The 16978-nt window shown below is 42.6% G+C and overlaps 1 protein-coding gene across 2 annotated transcripts in view; it reads left to right on the forward strand.

Moving 5' to 3' along the window:
- LOC141144583 (serine/threonine-protein kinase ULK4-like) overlaps positions 1 to 16978 on the forward strand; it is a 1176078-nt gene that overhangs the window by 812481 nt on the left and 346619 nt on the right. For both annotated transcript variants that reach the window (XM_073630414.1, XM_073630413.1), the window contains exon 32: positions 3376 to 3481. In XM_073630414.1, the coding sequence (XP_073486515.1) occupies positions 3376 to 3481 (106 nt within the window). The remainder of the gene's footprint in view (positions 1 to 3375; positions 3482 to 16978) is intronic.

Here is a 16978-nt window from a genome sequence, read left to right on the forward strand (position 1 = left end):
CTGCTTTGTCCCAGAGAGTCTCCTTACTACCCTGCTCCAGACTTACCATTCTCCCAAGGCTGCTGGCAACCCTGGGAGGAATCAACTCTTTTGGACCATTTCCCAACAATTCTGGTGGCCTAGTCTATGCCTTTGTAGCTATCTGTTCCATGTGTGCTCAGAGTAAGACTCCACGACACCTTCCAATGGGCCTCCTACAACCCATACCCAAGAGGGCCCTGGACACACCTTTCTATGGATTTCATTGTGGAGTTACCCAACTCCCAGGACAACACAGTTATCCTTATGGTGCTTGACCGGTTATCGAAAATGTCTCATTGTATTCCACTTAAGAAATTGCCCACTTCAAAGGAACTGGCTTCTATTTTTGCACTGAAGATCTTTCGCTTACATGGGCTACCCAAGGTGATCGCCTTGGACAGGGGTAGTCAATTTGTGTCCGTCTTGGACAGGGGTAGTATATGTGTCCCGGTTCTGGCGAGCCTTTTGTGCACAGTTGGGAATTCAGCTTGCTTTCTCCTCTGCGTATCACCCACAGTCTAATGGGGCCGCAGAACGAGTCAGTCCTTGGAGCAGTTTCTACGTTGTTATATTTCTGACCATCATAACAACTGGTCAGACCTCTTACCATGGGCGGAGTTTGCTTACAATAGTGCCTTGAATTCTTCTTCCCAATTGTCCCTGTTTATGGCGAACAATGGTTTCCAACCTTCCATGTTGCCTGACTCTCATTTGTTCTGCAGAGTATTCCTGCGTTAGAGGAGCATCTCCATGGTTTTCGTTCCACTTGGGCACAAGTCCAAGAGGCTTTGCGACATGATAATGATAGGTACAGACTCCATGCTGGCGCCTTCCTACCAGGCTGGGAACAGGGTCTGGCTGTCATCTCGCAACCTCCGACTTTGTGTTCCCTCTCTGAAGTTTGCACCTCAGTTTATTGGGCCTTTCCGTATTCTCCGCAGGATTAACCCAGTGGCCTACGTGTTAGACCTTCCTTCGTATATGCATATCTCAAATGTATTTCATGTCTCATTATCAAAGCCTTTGGTCTGCAACCGCTTTACCACCTCAGTGCCATGTCCTCACCCTGTACAGGTTGAGAACCATGAGGAGTATGAAGTACAGTCCATTGTTGACCCCCGTAGGTTCTGTGGGCGCATACAGTACCTGGTGCATTGGAGAGGGTACGGTCCGGAGGAACGTTCTTGGGTCTCATCCTCGGACGTACATGCCCCTGTCCTCCTTCGTGATTTCCATAAACATTTTCCCCTCAAGCCTGGTGGTCCTCTGAGGAGGAGGAGTCGTTGAGGAGGGGGTACTGTCAGGGCTTGGCTCAGCCCTTCCTTCTCTGAGCTGGCCGCTCAGCTGTTGGCTAATTGTCAGCTCCTATCTCTCCACAGTGACTCACCTGTTCATGATATCCTGCTGGTCAGTCCTGCTTACTTAAGCCGTCCAGCACAGATGATCTCTGCCTTTGCCTTGGTCACATCTCTAGAGACGCTCTCCTGTGTTCCTGTTAAAGACTTGCTTGGCTAACATTCATTCTGGCTCCAGACCCTGCTTACTGTTCTACTACGCTGGTCTCTGGCTCTCTGACGTTTTGGCTTGTCAGACTATCTGTTCTGGTTCCTGAACTCTGTCTATGTTTTGACTATGTTTACTCTGTTTACCTGTTTTATAATTATTAAACAAGTGTGATTTAACTGTACTTCTGTCTCGGTCTGATTCATGGTTTCTGACAGCCATCTTTTATTGGCAGGAAGATGCACAGGTGTTGCGTGCATTCCCGTGCCAGTGTCCTATATATTTCTATTGAAATATGCAACTGCACAGACACAGCCGCTGTGTCCTAATATGACATGCTGCTGTAGGTCCCAGAACATACTCTGTATGTGTTTGGGGACCTGCACTTACATAATATGTTGGGACACAGTGGCTGTGTCAGTTCAGACATGTGTCCCAATAGAAATATATGGAATGCTGGATCGTGGTTTCACGCAACACCTGTGCATCCCGGCACCGTTAGAAGAAAGCTCTGCGCAGGAGACACATGTCTGTGCACTGTGTGAATGGACCATAACAGTTATCTTTCAGGGCATGCCTTGAATGTAACTGTTCTGGGAAAGTTAGATTGGTGGGTTTAGTTCTTTAAAGGAGAAGTAAATCCCAAGCTCATTTGGCTGTACTTCTCCTGTGGATCACAGGAGTGCAGTGCGTTCTACACTCCTGTGACCTGTTTTCAGCAGACAGCAAGCTGAAGCCCACTGTCGGCTGAAGTCACTCTGCCGATCCAGGCTCAGGCAGGATTGTGACAATGAAGTCGGGATCTGCCCACATGCCTGGACCGGCATCCGGCCACTTTCACCCCCTCCACAGCCCAGCACTCCAGTGAGCAAGGAGGGGGGCTTAGCAGAGAGCTGGTGACTGACAGCCACCAGCTCTCTGTTCAGGGGGCTGTGAGAACCTAGCGATTGGCAGCATTTGATCGCTCGGTTCTCAGTGTTAGAGACGAGGGGGGACAGATGCAGTATCCGACTGAAGCTGCATCCACCTAGGTAAGTATAAATGTGCAAAAAAAGTCCATACTTCTTTTTTAAGAACAATCCCACGTAAAGATCCCCTGTTTTGGTGGGGTAGCAGGACATAAAATTGTTATCTAATTCTCATATTTTCTGTTGATATTTCATTACCTTTTATTGAGTTAATTTTCGAAAAAATAAGCTAAGGCCAAACCATGCCAGTTGAATTAAGTGAAAATGGTGAGTTTATTACAGAATACTTGTTTAAAAATGTTACAGCTATTTACATTTCTTGCTTGTCTCCCCCAACACAACGTAATTACAAGGTACAATTTATGTTGCCTACTTTTTTTGTGATCTAGACAATGCATTTGTCTTGAGTGACAAATTAATGACAGACGGGAAAGCACTTTACACAGACATTGCCATCTATCATTTATCAAGGCACCAGCATGAATTTCTTAACAGCATCCTCTTTTGTTTTTATATAGATTAACTTTATTACCTTTTTTTGTTCCATTTGTTATGTGGTCCTCCAACATAAATAAAGGATATGGTCATGTCAGTGTTTATAAATAAATCTCTCTCCTTATATGCTTCAGAAATAATTAGACCCACTAGTGGTAGGTGCTAAAAGAGTCATTAATCTTCCTCAAAGAGGCAACATGCCTGAAACAAGTTTTATATAAGACAGATTTCAAGTACATGTGGCAGCTGGGATATATGTCCTCCTAGCTGAACTACCCACTTGTAATGTACTGAATTCTCCAAGAAATGTGCCAGTAATTAGGGATGTACAAGCTCATGCACTTGAAGTGCGTTCTATGCTCACGTTCTCTGTTTTTTTTTTTTACAGACACATCAGGATAACATGCTGGGAAATGTAATTCAAAATGTCATCTCTTTATTATACAACTTGGTGGTACACAAAGGCACAAATATGAAGCTGTTGTATGAACAAGGTGGGTTAACATGTTTTGTCATTGATTAATGCATGCTTTGAAAATGCTGCCAGTTGGAAATAGCAGAAATCCAGCTTACAGTACTCAAGCAGTTCTGATCTACTACAACAGTTTCCATTGTGCGTTGACAGACTTTTACTGCATTCTAAAATGCTTGTCACCGCAAGGTCACACAGAAAACAATTGTCCCATTCACAGTGCAATGCAGCCTAGAGCTGTGCTGTAGCATGTCACAATAAAAATACAGACATACTGCATTTTATCGTAGCGCATTGTACAGAACTGCATGCCACTATTCAGCAGCACTGCTTTACAGTGACATCAATGAACTGTAATTTTGTACATTTCAAATAAAGATTGTACAAAAAAAGGAAGCTGTGGGTAGCAGTGAATTGAGCACCACACTGCCCCCTACCGCAGTTCGGAACGGATGGACAGCTACCAGAGAGGTAAAGCGCTCCGCAAGTTGTCTGTTTCTTGTGTGAATACAGCCTGAATGTTGCAGTAGATCTAAATAAAATCATATACAGTGGGGGAAATAATTATTTGATCCCCTGCAGATTTCCCCACTTACAAAGAAATGAAGGGTCTATAATTGTTATCATAGGTGTATTTTAAATGATAGAGACAGAATATCAACCAAAAATCCAGAAAAAATATATGATACAAATGTACAAATTGAGTTGCAGTTCAGCGAATAAAATAATTATTTCGTCCCCAAGCAAAACATGAAGTAGTACTTGGTGGAGAAACCCTTGTTGACAGACACAGAGGTAAGACGTTTCTTGTAGTTGGTTACCGGGTTTGCACACATCCCTGGAGGAATTTTGGTCCACTTTTCTTTACAGATCTTCTCTAAATCCTTAAGGCTGCTTTCACACTGGGGCAGGGGCGTCGGCGGCGGTAAAATGCTGCTATTGTTAGCAGCGCTTTACCGACGGTATTCGGCCGCTAGTGGGGCGTTTTACCCTCCGCTAGCGGCCGAGAAAGTGATAAAAAGTGCCGCAAAGCGCCTCTGCAGAGGCGCTTTGCCGGCGGTATTGCCGCGGTGTCCTATTGATTTCGATGGCCAGGAACGGTATACACACCTGCTCCTTCACTGCTCCAAAGATGCTGCTAGCAGGACTTTTTTTTACCGACCTGCCAGCGCACTGCTCCAATGTGAAAGCCCTCGGGTTTTCACATTGGAGACAAAGCAGTGGCACTTTCGTCCTGCAAACCGCCCCAGTGTGAAAGGGGCCTATCTTGGTTGTCACTTGGCAACTCAAAGTTTCAGCTCTCTCCATAAATTTTCTATAGGATTAAGGTCTGGAGACTGGCTGGGCCACTCCATGACCTTAATGTGCTTATTCTTGAACCACTCCTTTGTTGCCTTGGAGGTAGGTTTTGGGTCATTGTCATACTGGAGGACCCATCCACGACCCATCTTCAGTGTTCTAGCTGAGGGAAGAAGGTTCTAATCCAATATTTTACCATACATGGCCCGTCCATTGACCCCTCAAAGTCAGCCTGTACCTTTAGCAGAGAATCAACCCCAAAGCATAATATTTCCACCTCCGTGCTTGACTGTAGGGATGGTGTTCTTAGGGTCATAGTCAGCATTTTTCTTTCAAACACAGCAAGTCGAGGTAAAGTGGCTGTTAAGCCACTCTAACCTGTATACACCATCAGCACTGCCTTCTGTTGTAGTGTCCCCCTCTGTGTGTGATTTATAAAAATAAATGCTGTAAATGCCAAATTTCACTGCCGAGATTGCAATCACATGACCAGCCAGCTTTTCTCCTTTCCTTCTCTGTGAGATGTAGCGGGCGGGGCTAAGGTTCCCCTGCTGATGTCAGTCTGGAGGGGAGGAGGAGGGAAGGAGAGAGCTGGCTGGTCATGTGACCGCAATCTCGGCTCTTAAATTAGGTATTTACAGCATTTATATTTATAAATCATTCACAGAGGGGGACACTGCAATAGGAGGCAGTGCTGATGGTGTATACAGATTAGTGTTATGAGAGCAGCAGGAGGGGGGGAGGGTGGCTTACACAGAGACAGAGAGGGGAGGGGTAGGAGGACACAGGAGCAGAGAGGAGAGCAGATAGCAGGCTGCTGATGACAGAGGCATGTAAACAGACCACAGTATCAGGACTCAGCAGCCATGATACACCATGGTCAGTTTACAGAGGGGTGGGGAGAAACTGGCAGGATCAGCCAGGTTTTTTAGGTGTTACAGGTGGCCAAATGACACAGGACAATCACTGAGTCATATAACATGCTTTAAAGGAGCAGGATCCATTTTTTCTTTTTTTGGTTAAAAAATGCTTTAATGCCAACAAGCTCAATCTTGGTCTCATCTGACCACAGCACTTTCTACTTTCTCCAAGTCCTTCTCTGAATCATTTTAGATGTTCATTGGCAAACTTCAGACGGTCCTGTAGATGTGCCTTCTTGAGGAGGGGGACCTTGTGGGTGCTGCAGGATTTCAATCCATGGCAGCATATTGTGCTTTTAATTGTTTGTTTGGTGACTGTGGTCCCAGCTGCCTTGAGATCATTCACAAGCTCCTCCCATATAGTTCTGGGCTGATCCCTCACTTTTCTCATGATCATCCTTAGCCCATGAGGCAAAATCCTGTATGGAGCTCCAGACCGAGGATGGTTGATGGTTAGTTTGTATTTCTTCCATTTGCGAATAATCCCTCCAACAGTTGTCTCCTTCTTACCAAAATTCTTGCTGATGGTCTTGTAGCCCATTCCAGCTTTGTGCAGGTCTACAATCTTGTCCCTGATGTCCTTTGACAGCTGTTTGGTCTTTCCCATGATAGTGAGGTTTGAATGGAAGAAAGAGATTCTGTGGACAGGTGTCTTTTATGCACATTATGAGTTGTCCTTAGGAGCACCTTCTTAAATTGACAGGACTAATCTATGTACCACATGAGCACAAATTATTGTTGGTTGGTAGGGGATCTAATACTAATTTTACTTACTGAACTGCAACTCAATTTATAACATTTGTATCGTGTTTTTTTCTGGATTTTCGGTTGATTTTCTCTCTATATCATTTAAAATACACCTATGATAAAAAATGATAGACCCTTCATTTCTTTGTAAGTGGGCAAACTTAAAAAAAATCTGCAGGGGATCAAATAATTATTTTCCCCAATGTAGAGGTCTTGTAGATACCTGAAGCAGCCTTCCAGACCAGACTGAATGCCAGTTTGTTTTAACAGACAAAGCTTCAACACTTTCAGTAGTGTTTGAGTTTATACAAAGAAATTAGGGGGGCCGCTTCGGGCTCTAGTAGGTCCTGAAGCGCAAAAGTGATGAGGCTGACAACTGCTGAGAGCGCAGGCAGGGAAAGGGCTCCTCTCAGCTCCATAGAAGTCAATGAGGAAGGTAAAACCCTCATGTAGTGAGTGGAAGCAGCCTCAGCCTAGACTCCATCCAGGCCACACCCCTGACATGTTCACTTCGTCCATGGGGCTTAGTTACGACTAAGCCCCTTGAGTGGGAAAACTTGACGATGAACTATTGTGTCTTTTCAAGCCTATGTAACTGTGTAACACTCCCATTGGACCATTACTTTTTTATTGTATTAATGCTTGTAGAAAGCAATGTACTACACAAATGTTCAAATAATACAAAAAATTAATCCAGTCGTGGGGGCAGGCATAGGATCCACACATAATCCTACGTGGATGTGCAGTAATAAACAAAACAGAGGGTCAAACAACAACCAGCTGGTGATATGAACAGAGGTATCTAAAAAGAAAAAAAAAAAAGGTGAGAAGTCTCTAAAAAAAGAAAAAGAAAAAAAAAAAAAGAAACATTAAAAATTTGCATAGCCTACTGGAATGTTTACCATGTAGGATACCTTATTCAGCGCCAATACCCCAAAAAGAATAATGATACTCTTTGTCACTTGACACAGCATTCACCCATCCTGACCACAACTTTTCAAATTGTTTAGGTCAACACCGAGCAAGGTAAGTCATTTTATACATTGGCAGCACTTTATTAAAGTGTTACTAAATCCAGCACCCTGCATTCACATCTGGTCTCCCACAGTACACAGAACATTGAAATGCAATTATTTTAGTAAATATAAACCACTAAATACCTTTTCCCATTAGCAGTATATAGCAGTCTTGCGACTTCTATCAGTGTCTGGTTAAAGCTTGTTTGTAGGAGGAGTTTTCATTCTCCTCTGACTGTCCTATGAGGCTGCAGGACCCCTGACCCTCTGGACAGTGCTGATTGGCCCTGTGCTGATCACATGCACATGCCAAGGAAAAAATAGGCCCAAGCTCTTGGCGCTTGTAAACGCATTTAAAAGCTTGTAAAAGCTTGTAAAAGCTTTAGACACTTAAAAGCGTCAAGCTTTTTTTCTGTCAAAACGCTACTGGCAGGAGGAAAGCTTCTAGGAGAGTTTGCAAAATGTCCTGTGTGCATGAGGCCTAAACGTGAAGCTTTCAATTTTAGCCAAGAAATATTTGTGCTAGGTCTTACCTATGTTTATGTGTAGGACTTGTATAGGCTGAAAATATCTGCACATTCTAAGGCTGTAATAAGGTGTTGATAAATAGTTAATTTTACATTTAATACATTTTAGTATTTTATTGTGAATACTGATAATTCCACATTCGCAGTAAAATATTCAATGAAGCTCTATTTTCTATTAGACTAAAGACCACTACTTATTTTTCTGTCTGTAGTGGTCTTGCAGGATCATATAGTAGATCAATACAGTATAGTGTATCCCTCCGAGGATTACACATTTGCTTATAAATAGTTAAAATGCAGGAATGAAAAGCAGTGTTGGCATAAATGTAAAGTGACAGCTCTTATCAAGTCACACATACAGTAGTTTCCCTTGTCAGTTAGTCCCTATAGACGTAAAAGTGATACATGATAGGGATATAAAACAACATTTTTATTACTTTACAACTGTAACCAGTCACACTATATCCATAAAGTTGAACATTTGTCACAATAAAATGACTTTCAACTATAAATGATGCTTTGTTAGTAATCCTGATACAATTCATCAATTTTATACTTTATATACACAGCATTAAAAAAAAAAGGTTTCTCTTCAGTAGAGAAGAGTAAACAGGGTAAACGCTAGCAGCAAAAATAGGGAAACAGTGCTATATCTAAATAGATATGCACAGATATTTTTTCCATTCCACAGGGGACCTCAGACTGTTCTATAACTAAATCAAATTTTTTACCTGCCCTTTTAATCTCATTTGCTGATTTCAGATTTTTCTGCATGTTTTTCCTATAACAGTATAAATGCATAATGAGCTGATAAAAGATAAGTCCAAATAAATAAAGGAAAGGTTGAGTTGAAATATTGCTTCCCTCGTTTCTAGTTGAAAGCCAAGTGTAGCAGTGTTGGATCAGAGCTAAAGTAAAAAAGCTGGCAAATAGAAATAAGCGAAATTATTTACAGTATTCCTGTCGCAACTGAGCACATGATGAGAAAATGCATCAATAGAGGTTGCCTTCTGTAAAAACAGTTTGTCAATATGATCAGTAGATCTAAAAGTATAGTGAATCAAGGGGCAACTTTGCTTTTAGTGAAGTTCACTTTTTTTTTTATAAATTCCAGCTTCTCTATGTACCAATATACCATTATTGTAACTCCATTGCAGAATAGAAAAAGCCTTCTCTGTCTTCTAGGACAGGCATTACCTCAGCCTCCTGAGTGTGCCATAGAAAATTCCTCCATTACGTCCTGGTATTTATCCATTGAGTTGGGAAAACTGTAAAGACACAAGAAGAAGTTCACCAGCTCACGTCATTAACACACACCCTGCACCTGTCCTCCTCAGGGATATTGTTCCACCTAATGTCTGTGCTCACATACAATCAATATCAAACACTATATACAGTGGATATAAAAAGTCTACACACCCCTGTTAAAATGTCAGGTTTTTGTGATGTAAAAAAATGGGACAAAGATAAATAATTTCAGAACTTTTTCCACCTTTTAACCTATAAACTGTATAACTCAGTTGAACAACAAACTGAATTTTTTTAGGTAGAGGGAAGTAAAAATTAAAAACTAAAATATGGTTGCATAAGTGTGCACACCCTTAAACTAATACATTGTTGAAGCACCTTTTGATTTTATTACAGCACCCAGTCTTTTTGGGTATGAGTCTGTCAGCATGGCACATCTTGACTTGGCAATATTTGCCCACTCTTCTTTGCAAAAACACTCCAAATCTGTCAGATTGTGAGGGCATCTCATGTTCACAGCCCTCTTCAGATCACCCCACATATTTTCAATCTGATTCAGGTCTGTGCTCTGGCTGGGCCATTCCAAAGCTTTAACCACTTACCAACCGGCCCATAGCCGAATGACGGCTGCAGGGCGGTTGGATAACTCTGGGAGGACGTCATATGACGTCCTCCCGGAATTCCCCTCTCGCGCGCCCCCTGGGGCGCGCACCCGAACACATCCGTGACCGCCGGGTCCAGAGGACCCGGCGCATCATGGATCCCGGTAAATGGCCGCTGATCGCGGCCGTTTACCATGTGATCGCGCCGTCAAATGACGGCGCGATCACATGTAAACAGACCGGCGTCATCTGATGACGCCGGTTCCTCTCCTCCCCTCCTGTGTACCGATCGGTACACAGTGAGCGGGGAGGGGGATGGATGGATGTCTGCAGCGCTGTGGGCTGGATGTGTAGTGCCCACAGCGCTGCACAGAGACATCCAGCCATCCATCCATCCATGCTCAGCCATCCCTCACTACTCTGCAATGCTGTGCAATACTCTGCAATACCCCCACAATACTCTGCAATGCTGTGCAATACTCTGCAATACCCCCACAATACTCTGCAATGCTGTGCAATACTCTGCAATACCCCCACAATACTCTGCAATGCTGTGCAATACTCTGCAATACCCCCACAATACTCTGCAATGCTGTGCAATACTCTGCAATACCCCCTCAATACTCTGCAATGCTGTGCAATACTCTGCAATACCCCCACAATACTCTGCAATGCTGTGCAATACTCTGCAATGCCCCCACAATACTCTGCAATGCTGTGCAATACTCTGCAATGCCCCCACAATACTCTGCAATGCTGTGCAATACTCTGCAATGCCCCCACAATACTCTGCAATGCTGTGCAATACTCTGCAATGCCCCCACAATACTCTGCAATGCCCCCGCCATACTCTGCAATGCCCCCGCCATACTCTGCCATGCCCCTGCCATACTCTGCCATGCCCCCGCCATACTCTGCCATGCCCCCGCCATACTCTGCCATGCCCCCGCCATACTCTGCCATGCCCCCGCCATACTCTGCCATGCCCCCGCCATACTCTGCCATGCCCCCGCCATACTCCGCCATACCCCGCCATACTCCGCCATACCCCGCCATACCCCGCCATACTCCGCCATACCCCGCCATACCCCACAATACCCCGCAATACCCCGCCATACCCCGCCATACCCTGCCATGCTGAGCCATGCTCAGCTGTACTCGCCCTCTGTATGTGGCCAGGCTGTGTAAGTCTCACACATGTGGTATCGCCATACTCAGGAGGAGCAGGAGAATCTATTTTGGGGTGTCATTTTTGGTATGTACATGTTATGTGGTAGAAATATTGTATAAATGGACAACTTTGTGTTAAAAAAAAAAAAAGCGTTTTAACCACTTCCCGCCCGCCGGCCGTCATACAATGTCCTTGACTTTGTGCGGGGATATCTGAATGATAGGTGCAGCTACAGGCATCATTCAGATATCAGCTTTTTCAGCCGGCGATTCCCTACACCATAGGAATGATCATAGCGGCTGTTCCACTGCTTGATCGTTCTTACGGGAGGCGAGAGGGGATGTCCCCCCCCTCCCACGCTTCTACCGACTCACCGCTACGATCGAAGCCAGGATCGTTTTTTTATTTTTTTTATTTCAGGCTTCCCAGCCTAGAGGTGAGATGTGGGGTCTTATTGACCCCATATCTCACTGTAAAGAGGACCTGTCATGCCATATTCCTATTACAAGGATGTTTATATTCCTTGTAATAGGAATAAAAGTGGTCAAAATTTATTTTTTTTTGGAAAAAAGCATCAAACTAAAATAAATAAAGTAAAATGAACAATAAAAAAAAAAAAATTTTTTTAAAGCGCCCCTGTCCCTGTGTGCTCGCATGCAGAAGCGAACGCATACGTAAGTCCCGCCCACATATGAAAACGGTGTTCAAACCACACATGTGAGGTATCGCTGCGATCGGTAGAGCGAGAGCAATAATTTTGGCCCTAGACCTCCTCTGTAACTCAAAACATGTAACCAGTAAAAAATTTTAAAGCGTCGCCTATGGGGATTTTTGAGTAGCAAAGTTTGGCGCCATTCCACAAGCGCGTGCAATTTTGAAAGGTGACATGTTGGGTATCTATTTACTCGGCGTAACTTCATCTTTCACATTATGCAAAAACATTAGGCTAACTTTACTGTTTTGGTTTTTGTAAAGCACAAAACAGTTTTTTTTCCAAAAAAACGCGTTTAAAAAATTGCTGCGCAAATACCATGCGAGATAAAAAGTTGCAACGACTGCCATTGTATTCTCTAGGGTCTTTGCTAAAAAAACATATATAATGTTTTGGGGTTCTATGTAATTTTCTAGCTAATAAATGATGATTTTTACATGTAGGAGAGAAATGTCAGAATTGGCCTGGGTGCTCCAGAACGCCTGAAGGTGCTCCGTGCATGTTGGGCCTCTGTATGTGGCCACGCTGTGTAAAAGTCTCACACATGTGGTATCGCCGTACTCGGGAGTAATGGCAAAATGTGTTTTGGGGTGTAATTTGTGCTATGCATATGCGGTGTGTGAGAAATAACCTGCTAATATGACAATTTTGTGGGAAAAAAAAAAGTAAAAAAAAACCTTGATTTTGCAAAGAATTGTGGGAAAAAATGACAACTTCAAAAAACTCACCATGCATCTTTCTAAATACCTTGGAATGTCTTCTTTCCAAAAAGGGGTCATTTGGGGGGTATTTGTACTTTTCTGGAATGTTAGGGTCTCAAGAAATTAGATAGGCCGTCAGTACTTCAGGTGTGATCAATTTTCAGATATTCGCACCATAGCTTTTGGACTCTATAACTTTCACAAAGACCAAATAATATCCACCGATTTGGGTTAATTTTACCAAAGATATGTAGCGGTATAAATTTTGGCCAAAATATATGAAGAAAAATAACTCATTTGCAAAATATTATAACAGAAATGAAGAAAAATGTATTTTTTTACAGATTTTTCGGTCTTTTTTCTTTTACGGCGCAAAAAATAAAGAACCCAGCGGTGATTAAATACCACCAAAAGAAAGCTCCATTTGTGTGAAAAAAGGACAAAAATTTCATATAGATACAGTGTTGCATGACTGAGTAATTGTCATTCAAAATGTGAGAGCACCAAAAGCTGAAAATTGGTCTGGTTAGGAAGGGGGTTTAAGTGCCCAGTGGTCAAGTGGTTAATCTTCTTTTGGTGGAGCCATTCCTTTGTTGATTTGGATGTATGCTTTGGGCCGTTGTCATGCTTAAAGATGAAGTTCCTCTTCATGTTTAGCTTTCTAGCAGAAGCCTGAAGCTTTTGTGCCAATATTGACTGATTTGAAACTGTTCATAATTCCCCCTACCTCGACTAAGGCCCCTGTTCCAGCTGAAGAAAAACAGCCCCAAAGCATGACGCTGCCACCACCATGTTTCACTATGGGTATGGTGTTCTTTTGGTGATGTGCAGTGTTGTTTTTGCCCCAAACATATCTTTTGGAATTATGGCCAAAAAGTTCAACCTTGGTTTCATCAGACCGTAACACATTTTCCCACATGCTTTTGGGAGACTTCAGATGTGTTTTTGAAAAATTTAGTCAGGCTTTCTTCTTGCCACTCTACCCCATAGCCCAAACATATGAAGAATACGGGAGATTGTTGTCACATGTACATAGCCAGTACTTGCCAGATATTCCTGCAGCTCCTTTAATGTTGCTGTAGGCCTCTTGGCTGGCAGCCTGACCAGTTTTCTTCTTGTCTTTTCATCAATTTTGGAGGGACGTCTAGTTCTTAGTAATGTCACTGTTGTGCCATATTTTCTCCACTTGATGATGACTGTCTTCACTGTGTTCCATGGTATATCTAATGCCTTGGAAATTCTTTTGTACCCTTCTCCTGACTGATACCCTTTAATAGTGAGATCCCTCTGATGCTTTGGAAGCTCTCTGCAGACCATGGCTTTTGCTGTAGGATGCAACTAAGCAAATGTCAGGAAAGACCTACTAGAACAGCTGAACTTTATTTGGGGTTAATCAGAGGCACTTTAAATGATGGCAGGTGTGACTTCTATTTAACATGAGTTAGAATGTGATTGCTTAATTCTGAACACGCCACATTATTTTATGTTTTTATGCTGACCCCCCCCCCCCCCCCCCCCAAAAAAAAAGATTTCAGTTTGCTTTTCAATTGAGTTGTACAGTTTATAGGTCACATTAAAAGTGGAAAGATCTCTGACATTATTTATCTTTGTCTCAATTTTTTACATCACAGAAACCCGACATTTTAACAAGGGTGTTTAGACTTTTTGTATCCACTGTAAGTAGCTGTAATAAATAAATAATAATAATAAAAAAATACTCACCCTCTCAGTGTAGCTGCCAAACTTAAATACTGTATATAGATTAATTTCCTCAATGCTTTTTTGCTTCACTGCACTGACCTGCCTGGTGCCGCACAACCTTTTTAGGAAATACTGTAAATCTTGACCATGTATTGTGCCCTATTTATTTCTTTGGCTGATCCATACTCTACTCTCATCCAAAGTAATGAATGGGGATGTTGCACAAGTGCTCACTTAGCACAGGACCTAGATCAGATCTTTTTCTTGCAAAGGCTGTATACTTTAGTATTTTTGTGTGAACTAGGCTAAGGCCAAGCTTACATCTGTGCATATGCGATTGATGCAGTTTTTGATACTTTTTTTGCAGCATCTTTTCAAGCATGTTTTTGATGTGTGTTCATGCTTCATGGTTTTGTTTTTTTTTTTGTTTTTTTGTAAGAGAAGACTGGTTGTTAAATACAAAACTCTACCAAGAATGCATGTATGTGTATTTTTGATGTGCTTCCATTGAAGTCTGCGGAGCCAAAAATGCACCATCCTGTGTGTAAAAAAAAAGTCCCTGCACCTTTTCAAAAAATGCACTGCAATAAACTGCATAGATGTGAACGGGACCCATTGGAAATAATGTTAAATGCATTATAGTGTGTTTCTGCTCTTCAGCAAACACACTAGAAAACTATTTATATTTAAATGACAACTTTACTCAAAGTGAAGGTGTCATTTAATTAACTGTATATACTTCTGTTTAAATTTGCTAAAAAAAAAAAAAAAAAAAAATAGGTGAAGGGTGGTGACCTCACTCTGTCCACTTTGTCCAATCAAAAAATGCAAGGCATTCTGTGAATGGCAGTGTTGCCAAACAAGTCACCCCCTATGGTCAGTGTACAGTAGGGCAGCCACTCCCATAGAACCTGAGCGGGACATGGAAGATATCGGCTATTACAGTAGTAATGCCGACTACTGCAGTGTTTTCTAGCTTCCCCATCAGTCCATTAGGCATGAATAATGCATACTTACATTGTGCCAAACTGGAACAATGCAAGCATGCAATACAAATAATTTTTGGAACTTTTTATTAGTTTTCAATGGAGCAGAGTGGGCTGAGAAGGCTTGTCAGTTTTTATAGCTGCATGAGTCTCCTTTAAAGGGGTTGTAAACCCTCATGGGTTTTCACCTTAATGCATTGTATGCATTAAGGTGAAAAACCTTCTGTGGTGCTGCAGCCCCTCTGAGCCCCCGTTTTACTTACCTGACCCCAATCTTTCTCCGGCTGGGAACGAGCACACCAGCTCTAGCTGGTGTCTCGTGTCCTAATTGGATAGATTGATAGCAGCGCAGCCATTGGCTCCCACTGCTGTCAATCAAATCCAATGACGCGGGCGCTGGGGGGGCGGGGCCAAGCCCTGCATTCTGTGTGAATGGACACAGAAGCAGGACTCGGGAGCACGCCTGCACGGGTGTCCACCTTAGGAGAGCCTTCTCCAACGTGGGCACTCGATGCGGGGAGGAGCCACCAGCGCCGCCGGGGGACCCCAGAAGAGGCAGATTGGGGCCACTCTGTGCAAAACGAACTGCACAGTGGAGGTAAGTATGACATGTTTGTTATTTAAAACATTTACTACCCCATTTAAGGAGATTCACCCTCTCTTATTTGTCCTGTTTACCATTATCATTGAAAGTAAAAGAAAATCCCAAACAACCCAAAACTAGTTCTGGTAACCTTGGGGTCCCCAAGGACTTCCCTTAATTTGTTAAATTTCCTCTCACTTACTGATTGGCTATGGGACAGGAATTGAAAATAAATAAAGGGACACAGATGGCAAAAAAACTCAGACAGGGGTTATAACTCTCCCTTGGTCTATCCAAAATGAAAAAACAAAAGTCTATAGTTCTACTTTAACCATTTACCTGAAGTTCAACTCTGCTCCTTCTAAATTGGAGGGACATTGATCAAGACAGTACACAGTGTGTGTTAGCTTTTAAAGCTGGTAATATTTTGTTATGATTCTTTGGGTTTTCCATTGCAAAAATAGACATGCCCAGGGAAACATTGCTGTACATTGTTCCGGGCGGCACAGTGGTCTAGTGGGTAGCACTCTCACCTAGCAGTAAGAAGGGTCGCTGGTTCGAATCCCAACCACGACACTACCTGCCTGGAGTTTGCATGTTCTCCCTGTGCCTGCGTGGGTTTCCTCCGGGTACTCCGGTTTCCTCCCACACTCCAAAGACATGCTGGTAGGTTAATTGGATCCTGTCTAAATTGTCCCTAGTATGTATGAATGTGAGTTAGGGACCTTAGATTGTAAACTCCTTGAGGGTAGGGACGGATGTGAATGTACAATGAATATGTAAAGCGCTGCGTAAATTGACGGCGCTATATAAGTACCTGAAATAAATAAATAAATAAAAATACAGTATTTTTGATTTTACTATAATTGTACTGAAGGAAGGTATACATATGGTCAGAATCGAGAAACCTTGTAGACCAGTGTCACAGTGGTAAAAAAAAATATAGAATCTTTAAACATTTTGAATATTTTTACATTTTAGAAACTCTGCATTAGTTCTGGAGACCTCATCTCAAATGCACTGCATCATAATCCACTGAGAAACAAATATTCTGATGAGCTGATTGTTTGGAATTGCAAAATCATCCTTGGCCAGCAACATCAGAAGAATTTGTGCTCTTCATTTAAAAGTGCATATATAAACTGCCCCTTGTTTCATGAAGTTGGCTTTGTGTTTTGAAAGACTTTGAATGTGTTACAAATTAAATAAGCCACACCTACCCACGTCTGTTTGGCTGCACAACAAAAGTTCCATTGAGCACTAAAGGTAAAGAAGCAGATGAAAGTCTTGCACATAAATGTGTTTT

This window comes from Aquarana catesbeiana, linkage group LG05 (genome assembly GCF_042186555.1).
Source record: "Aquarana catesbeiana isolate 2022-GZ linkage group LG05, ASM4218655v1, whole genome shotgun sequence".
NCBI classification, from domain to species: Eukaryota; Metazoa; Chordata; class Amphibia; order Anura; family Ranidae; genus Aquarana; species Aquarana catesbeiana.